At 43.3% G+C, this 19,251-nt stretch overlaps 2 protein-coding genes across 9 annotated transcripts in view; both read right to left on the bottom strand.

Annotated features, from left to right (window-relative positions):
- Positions 1-11,822, bottom strand: part of GAB2 (GRB2 associated binding protein 2) — a 186,507-nt gene extending 174,685 nt beyond the window's left edge. Inside the window, exon 1 of one of the 2 annotated variants that reach the window (XM_036895510.2) lies at positions 11,691-11,822. In XM_036895510.2, coding sequence (XP_036751405.2) covers positions 11,691-11,765 — 75 coding nt within the window. In that variant the 5' untranslated portion in view covers positions 11,766-11,822. The remainder of the gene's footprint in view (positions 1-11,690) is intronic. The other variant, XM_057507193.1, reaches the window with a different exon arrangement.
- NARS2 (asparaginyl-tRNA synthetase 2, mitochondrial) overlaps positions 1-19,251 on the bottom strand; it is a 192,888-nt gene that overhangs the window by 20,444 nt on the left and 153,193 nt on the right. For 4 of the 7 annotated variants that reach the window (XR_008999196.1, XR_008999197.1, XR_008999200.1 and 1 more), the window contains one exon: positions 11,691-12,664. The gene's annotated coding sequence lies outside the window, so the exon portion shown is untranslated. Of the gene's footprint in view, positions 1-8,662; positions 10,538-10,867; positions 11,007-11,690; positions 12,665-17,810; positions 18,759-19,251 lie in introns of those variants that run through there. The other 3 variants (XR_008999199.1, XR_008999198.1, XM_057507194.1) reach the window with 3 other exon arrangements.

Genomic DNA, 19,251 nt, shown 5'->3' with positions numbered 1-19,251 from the left:
GGCCATATTTACATTTTAAGCAGCAATTCAGTTTCAGCAAAATAGCCACTGTTGTTAATGTGAATTATATTGGTTCTGAAGTTTAACATTTAATATGCTAATTTGTTTTGGTTTCATAATTGTAAAAGAGCTTTAAGTATACATTTATACTTCATGGTTTTTGTTTATAGACATGTTTGTAACATAAAGATAATTTTAATTCAACATCAAGAACCTGTAAAAATGTTTGTTTAAAATGTCCTTACGTTACACATGCCTGAGAAGCTCTGTGTTATGTCATCTGCCTAAGCAGCCATGAAAAACCATGCCTTAGAAGACTATTTTTGTGACCACAGGGAAATATTTTCAACATACTAACTTAAAGCATATAAAAGGTGATATCAGTCTCATTCTGATTTTGAACAATATACAAAGCACATATAAACAGAGAGAAAAAGAGGCTGGGAAATACACTGAAATGTCAACCATGTTTATGCTGTGGTAGGAGTATTACAGGTACTCTTTATTAATAATGCTGTTTGTTTTTTGTAATCTTCTGTGTTTATAGTAACTTTATGGTATGAGTGAAACTTAAGAATGACCAAAAAAAAAAAAATTTTTAATGGCCTATCCTATGAAAGTTTCAAAAAACTTGATGCTAAATAAAAAAAATCACACTTTCAATCCAATTCCAGTTCAAGCTCTTTCTTCCCCAGAGAAATACACCCAGTCCTAAAGCAGTATTTATTCAAAACTTAAAGCACGTAAGTAACTAGTCAACCAATCATCTGTACGTTAGGTCCTGGGGCTCCAAGGATGAACAACGGAGTGGTGGCCCTGGAAGCTAAGCCAACAGTCAGTGGTTCTAAGGCATCACAGAAAGACAGGAGTGAGGCGACAGGTTCCCTAACTCTGATGGGAGCAGCAGGGCAGGCAAGGCTGCCACAAGGTGACACACGAACTGATTCCTACGAATGATGAGGCAATAGGTACAGAAGGGTGAAATGGCAGATTATCCAGCAAGTAAAATTCACACACAGGTCTTGTGACACTGAACTCATGGCCCACACTAGACCGACGTCTCCTGGGCCCCCCAAGGCACTGGGTTTTGCCATCTGTACTGCCTGCAATTCTGACTCAAGCTGCCTTCCCAGGGGGATTTTGAACTCAGAGGGGAATACTATATACTTGTAGACTCTTACTATTTGTTAATGACAATATCATCAGAAAGACTTCTCATGGGCATTAAACTCAACATATTACAGCTTCTGTTGGTATCCAAAAAAGTATACATATACATCTAACCTATATCCATTTTTCCTCTGGAAAATTATGTAAAAAAAATAGAAGCAACAGATTCTTCTTTTAATCCTCACAAGAAAATCAGCCTTTCTACTATCTATAAAACTTAGCACTTCCCCTTGCTTTTGTAGACCTCCAAGTAGCACATTCTTCCAAGGCAGGCTAAGGAAAGGTAAACTAATTACCTGCCCAAGAAAATCTTCCAAGTGAACGGCAATGATAGTTACTGATATCTAAAGGCTGTGGCTCAGCCTTTGCAGAACTCTCAGAAGTGCCACCTGTGCAACAGAACAGACCTTTATTGTATATAACAGTGAATAACTAGAGTAACATAAATGTCTAACAGAGGAAATATGTCCATAAGGTATGACACACTCACTTTCATGATATTTTTAAGACATATATGTGGCTAGGATTTGCTTTAAAATATTGCAGCAGAGAAAGAGTAAAAGGGATGGATGAAACAAGTGGAATGAAATCTTGGTAATATTTGAAACTATGTGAACTAGTGTTCATTAGACCATTGGAATTTTTCATAATGAAAAAGTGGAAAAATACTATGTAGAAGTAGTTTATGAAAAAAAAGCAGGATGCAAAGTGATAGTTCATGTTGAGTAGAACCATGTAAAGGTGTATGTGACCAATCCAACAGCAGTAAGAAACCCTTAATCCCCGTGTGGGCTTCTAGATACCATTTTTACTAAAAAAAAAAAAAGACTATGAGGAAATAGCTAATTCCAGGTCTGTATGAGGAAATGCACAAAATAAGAATGGAACATCTTGGCATACCAGACAACAAAGCAACTATCAACTCCTAGTAAGGTCATGTCAAAAGGACTCAGAAGCCAGCTTGAATAGGCTCCCACCAGCTAATGGTAACACAGCCTGTGAGCATCCATAAGGCAGCAACTAGAATAGATTCAAACATTGCAAATGTGTTTAAATAGGTGAGTTCATAATAATACTAAAAAAATACCCTAACTGATCTATTTGAAGGAAACTAAGGAACCCACTTACTATTTTCACAACTCATAGATAAACAAAAAGCTAGGGTGGGGAGAGGGGTAGTTAAAAGGATAAACGACGACTCTGCAGTGCCTTGCTTGCAGCCAGTGCTGGACAAGCAGCTCCAAGCCTGCGTCTAGTTCTAAGTGTGATGCTCACACTATGATGTAAAGTGCTCACACTCCAGCAAACAGCGACAGACAGAAGCCTGAGGAGAGAATGCCAAACCAGAGGTGAGAAAGTGCCTTAGAAACAAGCCAAGAAGAGGGCTCACTTTGGAGGAGCCAGGAGGGTAGAAGGCATCTGAGCTTAAAGGGTTACCACTTACTGGGAAGTTTTTGCATTTTAAACTATTTTTCAAACATGGGCTCTAGAATCTCACACATTGATCTTTATATCCTGTAGCGCACACACACACACACATTTCCCAGGACTGAAGACATAGCTTCAGACAAATCCCCATGTGGTTTCACTTCTCTTTTTTAAGACCAGGAGACCCTTGAGATGTTCCATTTAGGAAAAATTCATTCCCTGGAACTTGATGGAATATCTAGCTTGTGAATTCCACTTATATTTTGGCATTATAAACTTCAGGCTTGGCCCAGATTTGAAAGGGGTGTGAAGACACCTATGCTCATGTTCAGAGTTCCTGTGAAAGGGGTAACAAATGTAAATCAACATCAGCCCCTACGGTCACATTCCCCAATATCAAATACCTACTCTGGGCTAGACACTGTGCTAAGACTTTTTTTTTTTTAACTTGTTATGCTTGTAAATTCTAAAACCCAGAGAAGAAATATTACTAAAAGTTCATAAACAAGGAAGTAGGTTTGAAGAATTAAGTCATTTGCTCCAGGACCCAAAAGCCTCTGAAACACTTTGATAGAGGTCTTCTAAAGACAAATAATGTCATTCCACACTGAAGAAGTTGGCTATCTGAGAGGCAAAGACTGATGGAGTTCGAGGGATGCTTTTCAACAGTAAATGCTATCCTACCATCTAAGGTCTTTTATGGACTATCCCCTCTCTTTTCGATTTCTACTATAGGCTCAACTCTGGATGGCTTTTCAGTGCCTCCAAATTCCATGTGCACTGCCCCTTTCCCACTTTAATACTCTTTTCTAGGTCCTCAACTTTTGAGCCCAGCTCACATTCCCACGTCCTACTCCAGCTCCAGAAAGCCCTTTCATCTTTTTCTATACTCAGAGCTCTCGCCTTCACAGAACTTGCTATCTGGACCACATAACTCTATATAAAAGGCATTGCTCTCTTTCCCACATACACATCTGGTCTCCCTGGCCTGCAAATTCCTTAAAGGAGGCATTGAGTATTGACTTATTCATTGGGAGGGGAGGGGATACAAAATATATAGTCTATAAACGCTAGTCAACATTAATTTGGATGCAGGCAATAGCCTCCTTAAGAATCTGTATTTCTCAGAATTTCCTCTAAGTTTGAGGTCACCATTCCACTGGGCAATAGTTAGTTATTGCCTTCTAGTTAGTATCCATGCCTTCTAGGCAGAAAAAGGCTAGCTAGAGAGAGAAAGCAACATCAAAGTTGTTCCATTAAGCAAAGCAGCAGGCATGCATTTCTGCTTTGCACAATTTCACTGCCTCTGGAACTTGGAGATCCCTGAGAGAACATTCCATAATCATTCAAGGCTGTGGGGATTCCATTCTGTCTTTTCCCTTGGATTAGAAGTATTAACAGGGCCAAGTACTAATGTTTAGCAAATGAGTTGTTTTGTTCTTTTTAAATTGTGGTAAAGTGTACATGCCATAAATTTACCATCATAACCATTTTCCAGTGTACAGTTCACTGGACTGAGTATCACATTGCTGTGCAGCCGTCACCACCACCCATCTCCAGACCTCTTCTTATCTTACAAAACTGAACTCAGTACTCATGAAACAATAGCTCTCCGTTCTCTTTCTGAAACCAGTCTAACTTCAGTCTCTACGAATTTGACTCTCCTAGGTACCTCACATTAGGGGAATCGTAGTTTTTTGTCCTTTTGTGATTGGATTATTTTACTCAGCATAATGTCATTAAGGTCCAACCATTAAGGTTGTAGCATGTGCAAGTGTCAGAATTTCCCTCCCTTTTAAGGATGAGTAATATTGCACTGTATGTATATACATTTTGTTTATTCATTCATCTGCTGATAAACACATGGGTTGCTTCCACATGAGGAATTCTGATCCAGTGCTAGTGATAAGAAGCTCAGAAGTAGCCCTGTGTTAGAACAGTCTCTTTGATGCTATGAACACAAATCAAAGAATCTATCCAGAGATTAAGATCACAGAACAGAAAGCTGCTAAAAGGAATTTCCATCTGGTTATCTGTCCCAGGAATTGGGACCAAATAGAACTTTTAAACACTCAAATAGTCTGTTGAAATAAAGCCCTGGCTGCCTAGGGTGGTCTAGAAAGAAATCCTGAATTCACTCTAGTTTCTGAAGACCTCCCTCTCCTGTTCTTTTTCCTTTTTCTAGCTTTATTGAAATATAATTGAAATATAACATTGTGTAAATTTAAGGTACACATGTTCATTTCATACACTGCAATAGAATTACCACAGTAACACCTCAATAATATCACATAATTACCATTTACTTTTGCCTTGAGAACATGTTAGAGCGGCTCTCTCAGCAATTGTCAAGTACACAGTGCAGTACTTTTAGCTCTACTCATAATGCTGTGCGTTGGATTTCCAGAACTTAATTCATGTTCTAACTAGAAGTTTGTACTCTTTGAGCAACATCCCCTTACTTCCCCCTATACCCAGCCTGTGGTAACCACCATTCTACTCTCTATTTATTCAAATACAGCTTTGTTAGATCACACATATATGTGAGATCATATGGTATTTGTCTTTCTCTGACTTATTTCACTTAGCATAATGCTCTCAAGGTTCATCCATTTGTCACAAATGGCAGGAGTTCCTTCTTATGGCTGAATGATGCTCTATTTTATGTATATATAGATATACCACATCTTTATCCATTCATCTGTTGACAGACATTTAAGCTGTTTCTATATCTTGGCTATTGTGAATAATGGTTCAATGGATATGGGAATGCAGATATCAATATCCTATTTTCATTTACTTTGGATATATACCTAGAAGTGGCACTGGTGAATCATATGATAGTTCTATTTTAAATTTTTTGAGGAAGGTTCATATTGTTTTTCTAGTGGCTGTACCCATTTGTATTCCTGTCAATGGTGCCCAAGGGTTCCCTTTTCTCCACATCTTGCCAACACTTGTTATCTCGTTTTTTTATTAAAACCATTCTAACAGGTGTGAGGTGATATCTCATTGTGGTTTTGATTTGCATTTCCCTGATGATTAGTGATGTTGAGTATCCTTCATGTACCTGTTGGCCATTTGTATCTGCTCCCTATCCTTATCAGCCCATGTGTCACCTCTTACCTACCTCTCCAGCCCCATATCTACTACCTTAGTCAGCCTGCTGATGGTTCAGGAAGCAACAAACTGTTTAAAGGGTCCGTGTGCACACTGTGCAGGTCCTCCACTGTCAGTGGGCAACCAGGCTGGAAGATTTTCTTCTCTTGGCTTACTTCTAATTAGGGCCACCTCTCCAGGAAGCCTTTTTTCTTCTTCGTAGTCCCCAAAACTTGAGTGTTTAGCACATAATGGCTGCTTGATAAATTATTAAGCTAAATTATATTTGTTACCTTCACATTCTCTGTTGAAGAGACAAGTTTAAAGAAAAATTCAAGATTAGTGGGATTACAGGTGATTTTTATTTATACTTCAATGTTGTTCAAATGCTCTAATGATGAGCTGACTTTTCAAATTTACTTTTTAGAAAAATTTAATAATAATGCAATCCAGAATAAAGCGAAGGAACCAGATTACCAGATTTCAAGACTTATTGTATAGTTACAGTTAACAAGACTATGTGGTACTAGCAGTAGGACAGACACACAGAACAATGAAGCAGAGCAGAGACCCACACAAACATGCCCAACTGATTTATGACAAAGGTATAAAAGCAGGTCAATGGAAGAAGCATGGCCTTGCCAATAAATGTTGCTGGAGCAAATGGATATCCATTGCAAAAAAGAAAAACAAGTATCTTTATATAAGTCTCACACCATACACAACAATTAACCCAAAAGAGATCATGCACTTAAATGAAAAATAAAAAGAACTATAAAATGTCTAGGAGGAAAAAAGGTAGAAAACTTTGGCAACCTAAGGTCAGGAAAGAGTTCTTAGGCTTGACCAAAAAAGTACAACCCAATAAAAAAAAACCTGAAAAAACTGGGATTCATTCAAATTAAGAACTTCTGCTCTGTGAGAGACCCTGCTAAGTGAATAAAAAGACAAGCTATAGCCCAGGAGAAAATATTTGCATATCACATTATCTGATACAGACTGGTCTCTTGAGCATATAAATAATTCTCAAAACTCAACAGTAAAAAACAAATAATCTATATAGGAAGTGGACAAAAGACTTATTATAGAGACATATTTGACAAAAGAGGATAAAAATATGAAAAGATATTCAACATCATTAGCCATCAGGGAAATGTAAATTAAAACCAAGGGTGAACTGTTAAATAAATGAATTGGGTTGAATAAATGAATCAGGGCACAGCCATACCATGGAATACTATTCAGCAATAAAAAAGAATCTAGTGATACATGTAAGAACTTGGATACATCTCCAGGGAATTATGCTGAGTGAAAATTGCCAATCCCCATAAGTTACAAACTGTATGAATCCATTTATGTGGCACTCTTGAATTAACAAAATATAAAAATGGAGAACAGATTAGGGTTGTCATAGTTAAGGAAGTGGTAGGAGTGGGATGGTAGTGGATTTGACTATAAAAGGGACAACGTGAAGGAGCATGTGGTGATGGAAATGTCCTGTACCTTGACTGTATCATTGTCAGTATCCTGATTGTGGTATTGTACTATAGTTTTGCTGATGTTACCATTAGAAACCGGGTAAAGATACATGGTATCTCTCTTTACTGTTTCACAACTAGATGTGCATCTACAGTTACTTCAAAATAAAAAGTTTAATGTGAAAAAAAAAGATCATATTTTAGGATAAAGCTAGGTGATGTTGGGTAAGTCACTCCCCTTCTCATAAAGCTAAAAGGATCAAGAGATCAATGGTGTAAGCATAGTGCCTGGCAAAGAATAAGTGCTCAACAGGTGGCTATTAAAATGATAACCTTAATAGCCACAGCAGTGGGGATAGAGAAGTTGACAGAAAAAGATATTCAGATCATAGCACTAATGTGTTTTGGTGAAAGATAACATGTGGGATAGGGGGTAACAGTGAGTCAAGGATGATAACTCAAGTTTCTCACCTGAGCAAGTGGGTAATCAGTGGCACCATTTACTGAGCAGACACGGGATGAAGAAGAGAAGAATAAATAAGAGTTTAGTTTTGGGAGTGGTGAGTTTGTGTTGACTGGGAAACATTCAAGTAGAGATGTCTAGTCAACAGCTGTATATGTAAATCTGGAGTTTAGAACAAAACTCTGGGATGGAAATTTAACTTGATAATAAAGTTAACTTGATAACTTGACCCCTTGCAAATGACAACTGAAACCAGGAGAATGGATAAGGTTTCTGAGGAGGAGAAAAGAGGCTAAACCATAGCCACTGTGACTACAAAGGAGCTTCAACTTTTAAGGACTGGTTAAATAAGGTCAGTGTGGCAAAGGAGAATTAGAGTGGGAAAAAAATGGAGAAAAACCAGACATATATGGTAGCACTCAAGACAAGAGGAAGGGGCTTCAAGAGACAATGAGCTGTCCACTTTGACCATAAATTTGGTGAAATGACAAAGTAGGTATCAGATTGGAGCTGACTGAGAAGGCAGGAGAAATGGTTTAAACGTCTATTAAGAAGTTTAGCCCTAAAGAAAATGAGAAAGCACAGTGAGAAGGGGTGTGATATTGAGGGAGCATTTGTTAAAAGGAAGTATGTTTAAATGTTAATGGAAAGAAATAGGTAGAGGAAAAAGCTGAAGATTCGTGGCAGAAAGGGTAAGAATGATCTGAATAAGTGGGAAGGAATATAATCCAGAGGACAAGTAGCAGAATTAGTTCAGTAGAAGGGGCACCTCATCTACTCTAGGGGGAAAAAGGAAAGGAACCACCCAAATTCATGTGAATCTGGAAATCTGGTCACAGTACATGCACACAGCTATTCCCTGACAGCTTCAATTTTCTTTGTGAGGAAAGCAAGGTCATCTGCTCAGACTGAGGGGATGGCTTAATTTTTATTCCAGCATCTAATCCAGTTTCTGAGACACAGGTATTTAATAAATAGGTTTATTTAATAAATAAAATAAAAACAAACATCTAGTTTTCTTAAAGTAGTTGTTCATTAGAATCAATACACAACTTTCTCCAAATTAGCCACGAGGGGGCAGTACTGCTGCCAATCTTTTCCCCTAAATCTTTTAACTCAGTGAAACAGAAAATTACAGAGCATATTATGTCATAAAATAGTTTTTTTTCTCAGGAGAATCTGGTGTCAGTTTTATGCATATATATGTGTGTGCCTATGTTCACATGTGGGCATACACACAAACACACACTGCTGCTGGGTATGGGATGGGAGGGCCATTCCTTCTGCCAGCCTCCCACTGCCATGGTATAATGCCCATGAGACAATACTCAAACCATTTTCCAGAGGTCACTTTTGGTAATTCCTCAATGGTGCACAGCAAATACTGAATAGACCTTTTACAGTTTCTTATGATTCATAAATTAGAAAGGTTGATTTAAAAAAAATCCCTAAAGCTAATCAATCCCTGGTAACATCTGCCATAATTCTTTCAAGTTTCCCCCCTTCCACACCTACCTTTCTCCAAATAAGAGGTAGGTTTTTAAAATTAATTTTAAATAGTTGTAATCTATTTCTTAAACTGCTTTTTCCCTTCAATGCTTGATACATACTTATAATGAAGATTTACCCATCTGTAATACTACCCGGCTATCATACATACCAGAATAACCAGCTATTTCAGTGTGTTGTCTTCAGCAGTGGGGCTGGGAAATACGTCTTTCCTAATTTGTTTCTAATGAACTTTGGCCTCTAATGAACAGAGGGAACTGGCAAGAGTTCTAAGTTAAGAGGTGGTGCAGAAATTCTCAATGCCCCAAAGAAAAGATGATGTAAAGGCAGACTGTTCCCAAAGAGTTTATGGTTACACAGATCAGCTCAGTTTTGACTGAACTCCTACAGTAGGGGAGACTTCCATTCATACCAGTGGAACACATCACACCCTAGCCTAAGAAGAGCTGTTACTTGTTTGGTCATCCTACTGGCTAGAGCTGCAAGGAAGATGAGAAGGAGGCTGAGGTCATCAGATGACTGTAGGGTGTCAAGTACTTCAAGTGCGTGAACAAAGTGCATGACCCAAAGCCTCCAAACTCGGTGATTTTGAGTAAAGTTGCCTGGGAACAAAAATACCCAAGAAATGGTTCATAAGGAGAATCTGGATGATAGTGTTGAAGCAGTCAGCGAATGCAGACACAGAGTCAAATTGTTGGCAAACGGTTTCAAAAACAGTTTCAAGGCTTTTTAGGGCAGTGTTCTAATTGGACAATTAACAGTTACATTTTTACTGGATGCTCTATTCCACTTGCTGGTATGGTATTACATTTTTATTGGCAGCTTTCAGAAGCTCTTTAGGGCCAAAAATATTTGTGTTTTAAAAAAATATTTTTTAAAACAGTACTAGCAAATTACTCTTTCCTAGACTATTATGAAAATTCACCTTTCCTAATGAACTGATACAATCCTGCAGAGCAGAAAAGTTTCTTAGTAATTCCAATTCTTTGGCTACACAGACAGCCCTGAAAATGAGCTTTAAAACTGAGATGAACTCTTCATTGACTCATCCCTACTGTAGGTATAGACATTTTAAATCTACATCCACTTGCAAAAGTCATGTGCTAAATCCTTAGATTTTTCCCAGCAAAAGATTTAAATAGGAGCCCGATTTCATTTACATATACACACAGTTGCCCTCCCCATCAACACTTCCTTTGAAAAACAGAATGTCACTTCCTCAATCCAGAGGCCAGAAGTCCCTTGGTTCTGATCTGGGGAGCCAAGACAGGAAACTGGCCAGCTTCTGCCTCTCGCCCATGGACAGCCCCTGGTACAGCTGACAGAGGGCAGGGTCTCCTCAGAGCTCCCTTGATGTCCTGCAGCTGGGGGGCAACAGCTCACTTTCATGCTGTGGGAATGATCCCGGAGAGTCCAGCGCCACGAGCCAGTTTTAACAAGGGCATTTCATAGGAAGTGAAGAGGGAAAGGAGGAGAGACCTTGACACCTTATAGCGACCTTACTTACACTTCCAAACTCCTGCAAATAGCCCGGGGCTGATTTCAGCCAAATCTCACTAATTGGCACCTTCTTGTCCTTTGACCCCCCACCAAGCGAGGCGGATTCTGGTGGTGGTGGTGTTGGGGGTGTGGTGGGGGAAGATGGGGGGGGGGGAGCCAGACTTCCTCACAGCTCAGCACCAGATTGTACCACTTTCCCCGTGATGCTGCCAGTTCTCACCCAGAAAGGAGAGGCTCTCCCAGCAATTTCAGTAAACACTGTCGGTTAGCACCACCTGGCAACTGAGAACCTTGATTTCTCCAGATCCGAGACACCAAGGACAGGACAAAACCCGCGCCAGCTATAGCAGACGACCAAACTGCAGTGTCACCATCATGGGGGCTTTGAGGGGTGATGTGAGAAACATACAGAATAAAGGGAAAGAAGAGGGACAAACAAATGAGTCACTTAATGCAAGGGCTGCACATGCTGCTGACGCTGCCCGTGATGCAGAGGCTGTGGACTGGAAGGAAGCAGGCGGTCACCCGGGAGGGGCGGGCAGAGAAAGGGAAGGGGGAAAGGGTGTGAGGCGCCTCGCCCTTTGTGGGGGCCAGGCCGCGCGGCCCCGCAGCCTACGCCCCCTTTCCCGCCCACCGCCCCCACCTTGCAGGCTGAAGCCACTCAAGGTTACTATGGCCCCCAGCCCCGGGAATCAACTCTCTCGGTCCCCAAAAACAATCAACACAAACTTCAATACTGTATTTAGTTTACGGGGGCGCTGGCTGGGAGGGCGCCGTCGCCGCGCTTGCCCGGCGGAGGAGCCTCGGTCCCAGCCTGCCCGCCCGCCCGCCCCGCCCCTCGGCGGCGCACCTGTGACAGGTGTGCAGGTGCCTCGCACAGCCCCGAGCCGCGGGTCGCGCCAGCCTCTCCTCGCCCCCAGGAGGCCCGGGGCCGCCCTCCCCGTCGGCGCAGCTCCTCCCGGGGTCCCCAGTCCTCGGCAGGCCGCGGGGCGCCCCCCCGCCCGCGTCCTCGGCGGCCGCACCCGCTCGCCGCCCGCACTCACATAGCGCCTCAACTTCTTCTCGGGGGGCGATTTCCGGAGCCAGCCGGTGCACACCACGTCGCCGCCGCCGCTCATGCTGCCGGCCGCCTGGAGCCTGACGCGGGGTCGCCGGACAAGGGCGCGGGCGCGGGCCGCTGGGTCAGCCGGCCGGTGGTGCGCAGCTCGCGGGGGAGGGGAGGGGCCGGGGCGGCCCGCGGTCGCGGGGCGAGGACTAGGCGGCGCGGCGTGGGCCCGGCTCCTCGCGCGCTCCCGCTGCCCCGCGCCCGCGCGCACTCCCTGCCCGGCCGCGGCCGGGGCGCTCCGGCAGGAAGGGCGGCGCGCGCTCGCCACGCCCCCAGCCCGCCGCGCCCCCGGCGGGCCGCCTTCAAAGACGCAAACACAGAGGGACCCGAGAGGCCCGAGCTTGCCGACCGCCGCGCCCTGCCGGGCTCGCTTTTTCCCCAAAGCCTCAAGCAACCGGGGAAGGAGGCGGCCGCGCCCCCTGGGAGGGTGGAAATGGGGAGGGTCTGCGAGCCCCCGGTTGCGTATTGGTTTTCCACTGAGGGTCGTCAGGAAAGGACTGGAGAGCTGGTCCAGTTTCCTATCCACCCCGAGTTTCAGGTTTCAGTGGGTCAGGTTCTGGCTGAAATTGGTGATCCGCTTCCGAGCAAGTTTCATTAACTCTCGCACCCCCTTGGCAGGGGAGGGAAAGAGAACAGACTATTAGGTGCTGGGCGCCTTTACAGTCCTTGTTGACGTGATTGTATTCACAAATCTATAAATTGGGCGGGCTGTTACTCCTCTTTTACAGATAGCCTGAAGTCCCAAAGCCTGTGCGATGCAGAGCCAAGTCCCTAATTTGGGGCTGGAGGTGGGTTGGGAGGTGGTCCTGCTCGTCTGCTCTTTAAAGTGGGGGAGCTGCTCTGGCGTCTGTAGATCAACTCGGAGACCTCTTGTTACCAGGAAATAAAGTCCGGCTGGTTTTCGCACTGCCTCTAGAAAAAACAATTTAGTAGAAGAAAATTCGTATGATTTGTAGAATCAAAAAGCCAAAATGAGTCAAGGTTCTTCACAGTAAAGTGGAAGGCAAGGTGGTGTAGAACAAGAAATCGGGGTTAACATTCCCCAGAGTTCCAACTCATTGACACAGGTTATGAGACCTATTTGGGGCTCATATGAAAGGGATTTAATGATGTATCTCTCCGTGTTGTGGTGAAGTTTAACTAAGAAAAAACTATGTGGAAGCACTTGACAACCCCAGAACTTCAGGAATGGAGGAAAAAACCAACAAAACCTTTGATAGGGGCTCTTCTGAACTCACAAAACACCTTTACAAAAGGCATTGATTAAATAGCTCCTCCCCAGCTTCTTTGAGAAGTGGATAGTAACCCATTGTATCAATAGGAAACTGCGCAGCAAATGAGTGGGAGAAGCAGCCATCCTGCACTCTCCATACGACTTTAGATTAAGGCTGTTGAGTCCATTTCCCTGTCTCAGTGCAGCGAAGCTAGTTGAAGCAGTTGGACATGCTGGTTTTACAGAGATCTCGGTTGGGTTGGGCAAAGTCCAACCACTTCAGTTTGTAAAAGCTAATCCTTTATACTTAGCTCTTCGAAGCTCTCTGGGTGCCTTAAGATCAGCTCCTCTGAACTCAACAGTTCCCTGACCTTTAATATTCAGTGGGCTCCTGGACTGAATGTAAAGCCAAAACTGTCAGGCTATTGGTGGGACCAGAGTGCCCTTAGTCTTCCAACTCAGGGATCCTTAAGCCACATATAAGGGCCACCACAATTAATGATTATATCCTTAAACCACATACAAGGGCCACACCATTTTAACCTCTGACTTACAACTGTGTTAGACAAATATCAAAATCCTCAAGTCTGCCAAATCAGTCAGGAGGCAGTGACTCCCAGCAAAAATAAAGCTATCCTTCTGACTTCATTCCCATCTGAATCATGGTGCCAAGTCTCAAGGTTTGCACAGTCTTGAGAAATCTGCATGGTGTGTTTGCAGTTGAGGGCTGGGATGCAAGTCAGGCATACATATTCCCTCTTTCTGTAGAAGACTAGTTTTCTATTACATATCCTTTGATAGTTGTATGATTCAAGACAGACTGGGAGACTGTGCAGCAGTGGTTAACTGAGCGTTGGCTTCATTCTGCCAGAAACTCCTTAGGGTCCTGTTTGGCAAAAGACCCCTGCCTCCCATCCCCCACACCACCATTGTTTATTTACAGTTCCACGTGGAAACAGGAAAATTTGATGTTTTGTGGCCAATGAATGACAGGAGGGGCCTTGAAATACAAGTTACAGAGCACAGGTTTCCCCTACTATCCAAAAGTTGAGTGTTCCCATGAAACTTTTGTAAGCTGAAATGGGGTAAAGTGAAGAAACAATTACCATTTCCTAAAACTGAAATCCTCTTTGGATTTCTTTTGCTTGGCAAAAAGAGGTAGTAATGTGGTCTTTCGTAAAGGCGAAGTGGACGAAATTGAACTTTCAGGTATCTGAGGAAACCTGTATCAGCTTCAGAAGTTTCTGAACATACCCTTCCTTCCTCAAAGGCTGGATAAAAGGGTTCTCTTTGATGCTTTTCTGCCTGCCTCTTCTGTGCCCCCTTTCTCATTACTAAGCTGCCAGCGCCCAGCTGCCAGCTCAGGCTGCACTTAGGAGGCAGGGCTGCTGCTGAGGCCCTGGCTGCACTCTGGTGTGGCCGTCTTTTGAGCCGGAGGTGTGTGCCAGGCCTGAAACAGCCATCGGACAGAACGTTCCTGTCTGGGTCTTTACTGTAAAGTCTACTCCACTCCCTGCTGTTTTGTTTTAATGCTCCCTGGTTTTCACTGGGGAGAAATGGAAAACAAATTGAGTGATTTATTTACATGAAGATAGGCGCCATCTATCAGAACCAGTCAGGACGACAGTCCCCCATCTCCCCAGCCCCCATACCTTCTAGGACATGCACCACTAGTCTATAATTTAGGCAATTTTGATTAAAGACCATGGGTATTTCCTGGGGGAATTAATGACTGGCTTCAAGGAGTGCTTTGGGCCATTAATTCTCTATTCTAATTAAATCCCTGGAAATGACCAGCTTATGGGGAGGGTTTTTCTGGAGGGGGGCACTGCAGAGATCAGAGAAATGCACACCTGGGAGGAAAGCATGGGCGCCACAGTTTGCTCCTGCTCCTCCCTCACAAAGCCTGGGTCCGAAAGGGTGCAGGTAGCTTTGAGCAATGTCAGCAACAGCCTGCATCCGTGCTTGTCTGGGAGTTGAGGGTTTGTGGCCAGTGGCAGGTGCCTGGCTGGTGGAACACTCCCAGGAAGGGGTTGCAAGGGCTGAAGGAGAGCTGTCCTCAACTGCACACAAGGCTGGCATGATTAATACCGCCCACGCTAGGCTTGACGTCAGTGATGGGACTGGGGGTGGGGATGGATGTTTGTGTCCTAGCCTCTGCCCTTTCTCCCCTTCAATTTAGTTGACAGGTTGATTTCAGAGCTGAGTGCTGCTTGCCAAGGTCGCTGTGGCTAGCTGAGCCACCCCAGCTGGTGACTTTCAGGACACTCCTGTCTCAGGCTTACTGACGTGTGTGTCTCTTTAACCTCTGGGTGTTCTGAGCTCACTCAGTTCTCTCCATCAAATTACTCTGACTTACTCAAATCAACTTTTGGCATCTGGTTGGGACTGAGATAAAGAAGTGGGCTTGGAGTGTGGTTGAAGACCTAATTGGGTTTCTGTGTCTACTAGTCTAGGAGTAGTGACTTGACATTACACCTAGTGGGAGACACTTTGGAAATAGACTTTCTTAAGCAGAAAAGTTTTAGCAAGTCCAGTTTCCCAATTTCTCCTTTGTAAAGAACCAGAACCTGTGCTAACAGCCTTGGGACGTTTAGGCTCCTGGGACATTTCTGCCGATACTACTGGGGATAACAGCAATCTTTACGTTCACAGATGCTACTGCAAAACCAATTATCATATTCTCCCAAGAACAGACTGTCGAGGTCCCTGGAAAAGTGCCTTAGTACTCCAAACCATACTTTGCATGGTGTCTCCTTACTTCCTTCACAGAGAAAACTACCTTGAATTAGATCAATATATGTTAAGAACCCCCCTTCCTGAAACTCACCATCCCCACTTCCCAGCATAGCTGTTCATGTTTTTCTTAGATGCACGCTGCACCTATGTAGACCAGGGTGTCACATCACACCACAAATATTGTTTCCTGGTCTAGGAACTGAGGTCCGTGAGGACTACGGCTCTGTCTTCCTAACTTTTGTATCCCTAAAGCCTCTCAGGATGGTTGCCAGGCATACAATAGATACTCATTAAGTTTGTTGTAAGAATAAAGGAACCAACCCTACAAGGATAACAGGTGGGAGATGTGGACCCCTGGAGCATCCAGAACTCTGTGATCCCACCACATCAGAGAGTATCTATGAAGCTACTTATAAGCAGCTGGAGTGTTTAATTTAAACCCCACAGGGACTGGCCTGGTGGTAAAAGCTGGGCAGGTGGAGGTAATCCTATGCAGTTTCACTTTTCAAGGTGGTTGAAACCCTTCTGTGGTTTCAAAAACAATGGCTCCTTAGACCTTTTGACTTCTACCCCCAGGCTCCACAGAGCTAACCCATGTTAACCCTTGGTTTCCAAACCCTGACACTGTTGTATAGACTTCCCGGATACCCTCCTCTCTGGGACTAATAATTAAATAAATCATTTGTGGTTTATGATATCTGGCTTCACTGTGACAGATCTACACTTAACCCCTTGTATTCACACACAATACTAGCAAAACTAGAGAAGTCGTGTGGATAAAATGAGAGTTCCTGTGGCCAGGATTCTCACCTGGCCCTGGCTGACTAGCTCACTGCACACCTGTGGGCAATACATGGCTGTTGACTCTATAAAGAGCTCCGCCCAGTGCTCTGGGTGTGACACAGTGGCATGGCTGCAAGGCTGCAGGAGACCAGAGCAGAGGCTGGAATGGTGGCAGTGCTGAGGACAGAAGCCCAGAGGACGGCTGTGTGGGACGACTGTGCAGAGGCCCAGAGGATGGCTGTGTGGACAGAGGGGCCCAGAGGATGGCTGTGCAGGCAGAGAGGCTCAGAGGACGGCTGTGCAGACAGAGGGTCCCAGAGGCAGAGACTGGCTTGCTACATGGAGACTCGCTCTGAGTGAATGGGATTCTAGCGACTGACCTGCCACCTGGAAATAAAGTTGGGTATAACCCTTTCACCCCAAGGTTTTGCTGTCAATTTCTTTGGTCACATTAAATCCACAGCGAACTTGCCCGGGGCTGAAACCCATTGGCAAGACACATGACCCCTGAGTCAAAGTGGATTTCATCTAATAGCTGACCGGATATGCCATTTTCTTCTGCACCAAATGCATGCATAGTGGCTGTGCAGACTTACTTGTGGTTTGTTTGCTGGGGATCCAAAGGCCACAGATCATCTAACTCCTTAATTCCAGAAGTTTCCCAAGATGATTGCCTGACCCATAAGGCCAGCGATGTGATGTTTAAGAACGGACTCTGGTTGGTGGTAGCTCTGATTTGTAGTGTGGATAAAATGAAAGTTTCTGTGGCCAGGATTCTCACCTGGCCCTGGTTGGCTAGCTCACTACACACATGTGGGCAATATGTTGGTACTTACTCTATATAAAGAGCTCTGCCCAGTGCTCTGGGGGACATGGTGGATTGGCTGCAAGGCTGCTGGAGAGCAGAGCAGAGGCTGGAGTGGTGGCAGCGCTGAGGAAGAGGCCCAGAGGATGGCTGTGTGGCTGGAGAGGCCCAGGGGCAGAGATCAGCTTCCTGCATGGAGACTCACTCTGGGTGAACAGGATTTTAGTGATTCATCTGCCACCGAGGAAATTAAAAGTTGGGTATTACTCTTTCACCCCAAGAACGTTCTACTATCATTTGTTTGGTCACACTGAATCCATAGTGAACTTGCCTCAGGCTGAAACCCAATGGCAAGACAGTAGTATGTGACAATTTTTATGGGGCACATACTATACCTTCCCATCTCCTTGATCAATTTCAAGCTATCAACTTTCTATTTTTGAATATAGAGTGAAGAGATGCACAGTAATGTACCGTTATTTAGTATTTCCAACATATAATAGCCATAATGCCAAGAGCAGGGATAATAGTAAGATGTACTAAAGTAATTACTAACTGTTGAATTTTGGTTATTTATTCTATTTGTTTTAATACAAGTTATATAATTCTAAGTTTATGTGGCTTAATTTTACAGTTAAGGTATTATTCATATGCTATAAAAGTCACCCCTTTAAAGCACACAAGTCAGTGGTTTTTAGTATATTCACTGAGTTGCATAAACATGATTGCTATCTAATTTCAGAACATTTTTATTATCCTCAAAAGAAACTAAGAATCTATTCACAGTCATTCTTCATTCCTCCAATCCCAACCCTTGGCAACCACTAATCTACTTTTTTGTGGATTTTCCAATTCTGGACATTTCATATAATCGGAATCACACAATATGTGGCCTCTTCTATGTTTTCAAGGTGATCAATCTTGAAACATCTGCTCTTCACTCCTTTTAATGGCTGAATAATATTCCATTGTAGGGATGCACTGCATTTATTCATTCATTAGTTGATGGATTTCAGTTGTCGCTACTTTTTGGCTATTATGAATAATGTTGCTATGAAGATTTGTGCACAAGCTTTTGTGTGAACCTGCATTTTTCATACTCTTGGGTGTATACCTAAGAGTTGAATCCCTGAATCATACTGTGACTGAACTTCTCACAGAACTGTTGAACTGTTTCCCACAGTGGTGGCAATGTATGAGGGTTTCAGTATGTCAACATCTTCTCTAATGTTTGTTACTTTCCATTTTTAAATTATAATTTATTTTTTTTTAAACAACCAGCTTGTAAAACTTTGCACAACACTTTACTCTCACTTTACAACACTGGTATGAACCAGCCGCAGCACACCACTGCACACAGCTCACTGCAGGAAATCCTGCCATCCTTCTCTGTCGTCAGTTCCACTTCTTTTTGCTGACAAGCGTAATATTCGACGTAATTGAATTTCCTTCGTCTTATGTCTTTCCTATAGAAAACCAAAACTTTGTTAAGGTCTCAGGTTTTCTATTGTTTTGGAATTAACAAGGTTTTTGATTGGGGAATATCACAGGTTTTTCAGCTCCCACCAAGCACTCTGGGCAGGATGGAGTGTTTCCCTCCTACAGTTGTGTGGAGAAACAAAAATAAAACCCAAAATGTATCTTCCTGACACCCAGATATATCTTCTGGATGAGCTCTCAAGCAGTTGCTTCAACAGGACAAACAGCTGTGGCCTGTTTCAACATAATTTCATGTAATCAGGGTTAATTTTGATGATGCAGTAACTCTGAAGACTGTTTTTTAACTGGATTACTGTTGGGTCAACAATCATGTGGCATTACATTTAGTGGCTGAAACAAAAGCCAGAATTAAAACAGCTTCCCCCTCCAGCCCCTGCTAAATGACAGCCCCACTGGGATTAGAAGTTATGAGGCACATTTAACACAATTAACTAAAAAAGGAAAGTAGTTGCAGTCAAA

Source organism: Manis pentadactyla, chromosome 9 (assembly GCF_030020395.1).
Source record: "Manis pentadactyla isolate mManPen7 chromosome 9, mManPen7.hap1, whole genome shotgun sequence".
Taxonomy (NCBI): Eukaryota; Metazoa; Chordata; class Mammalia; order Pholidota; family Manidae; genus Manis; species Manis pentadactyla.
This window is presented reverse-complemented; position numbering and strand designations above follow the sequence as displayed.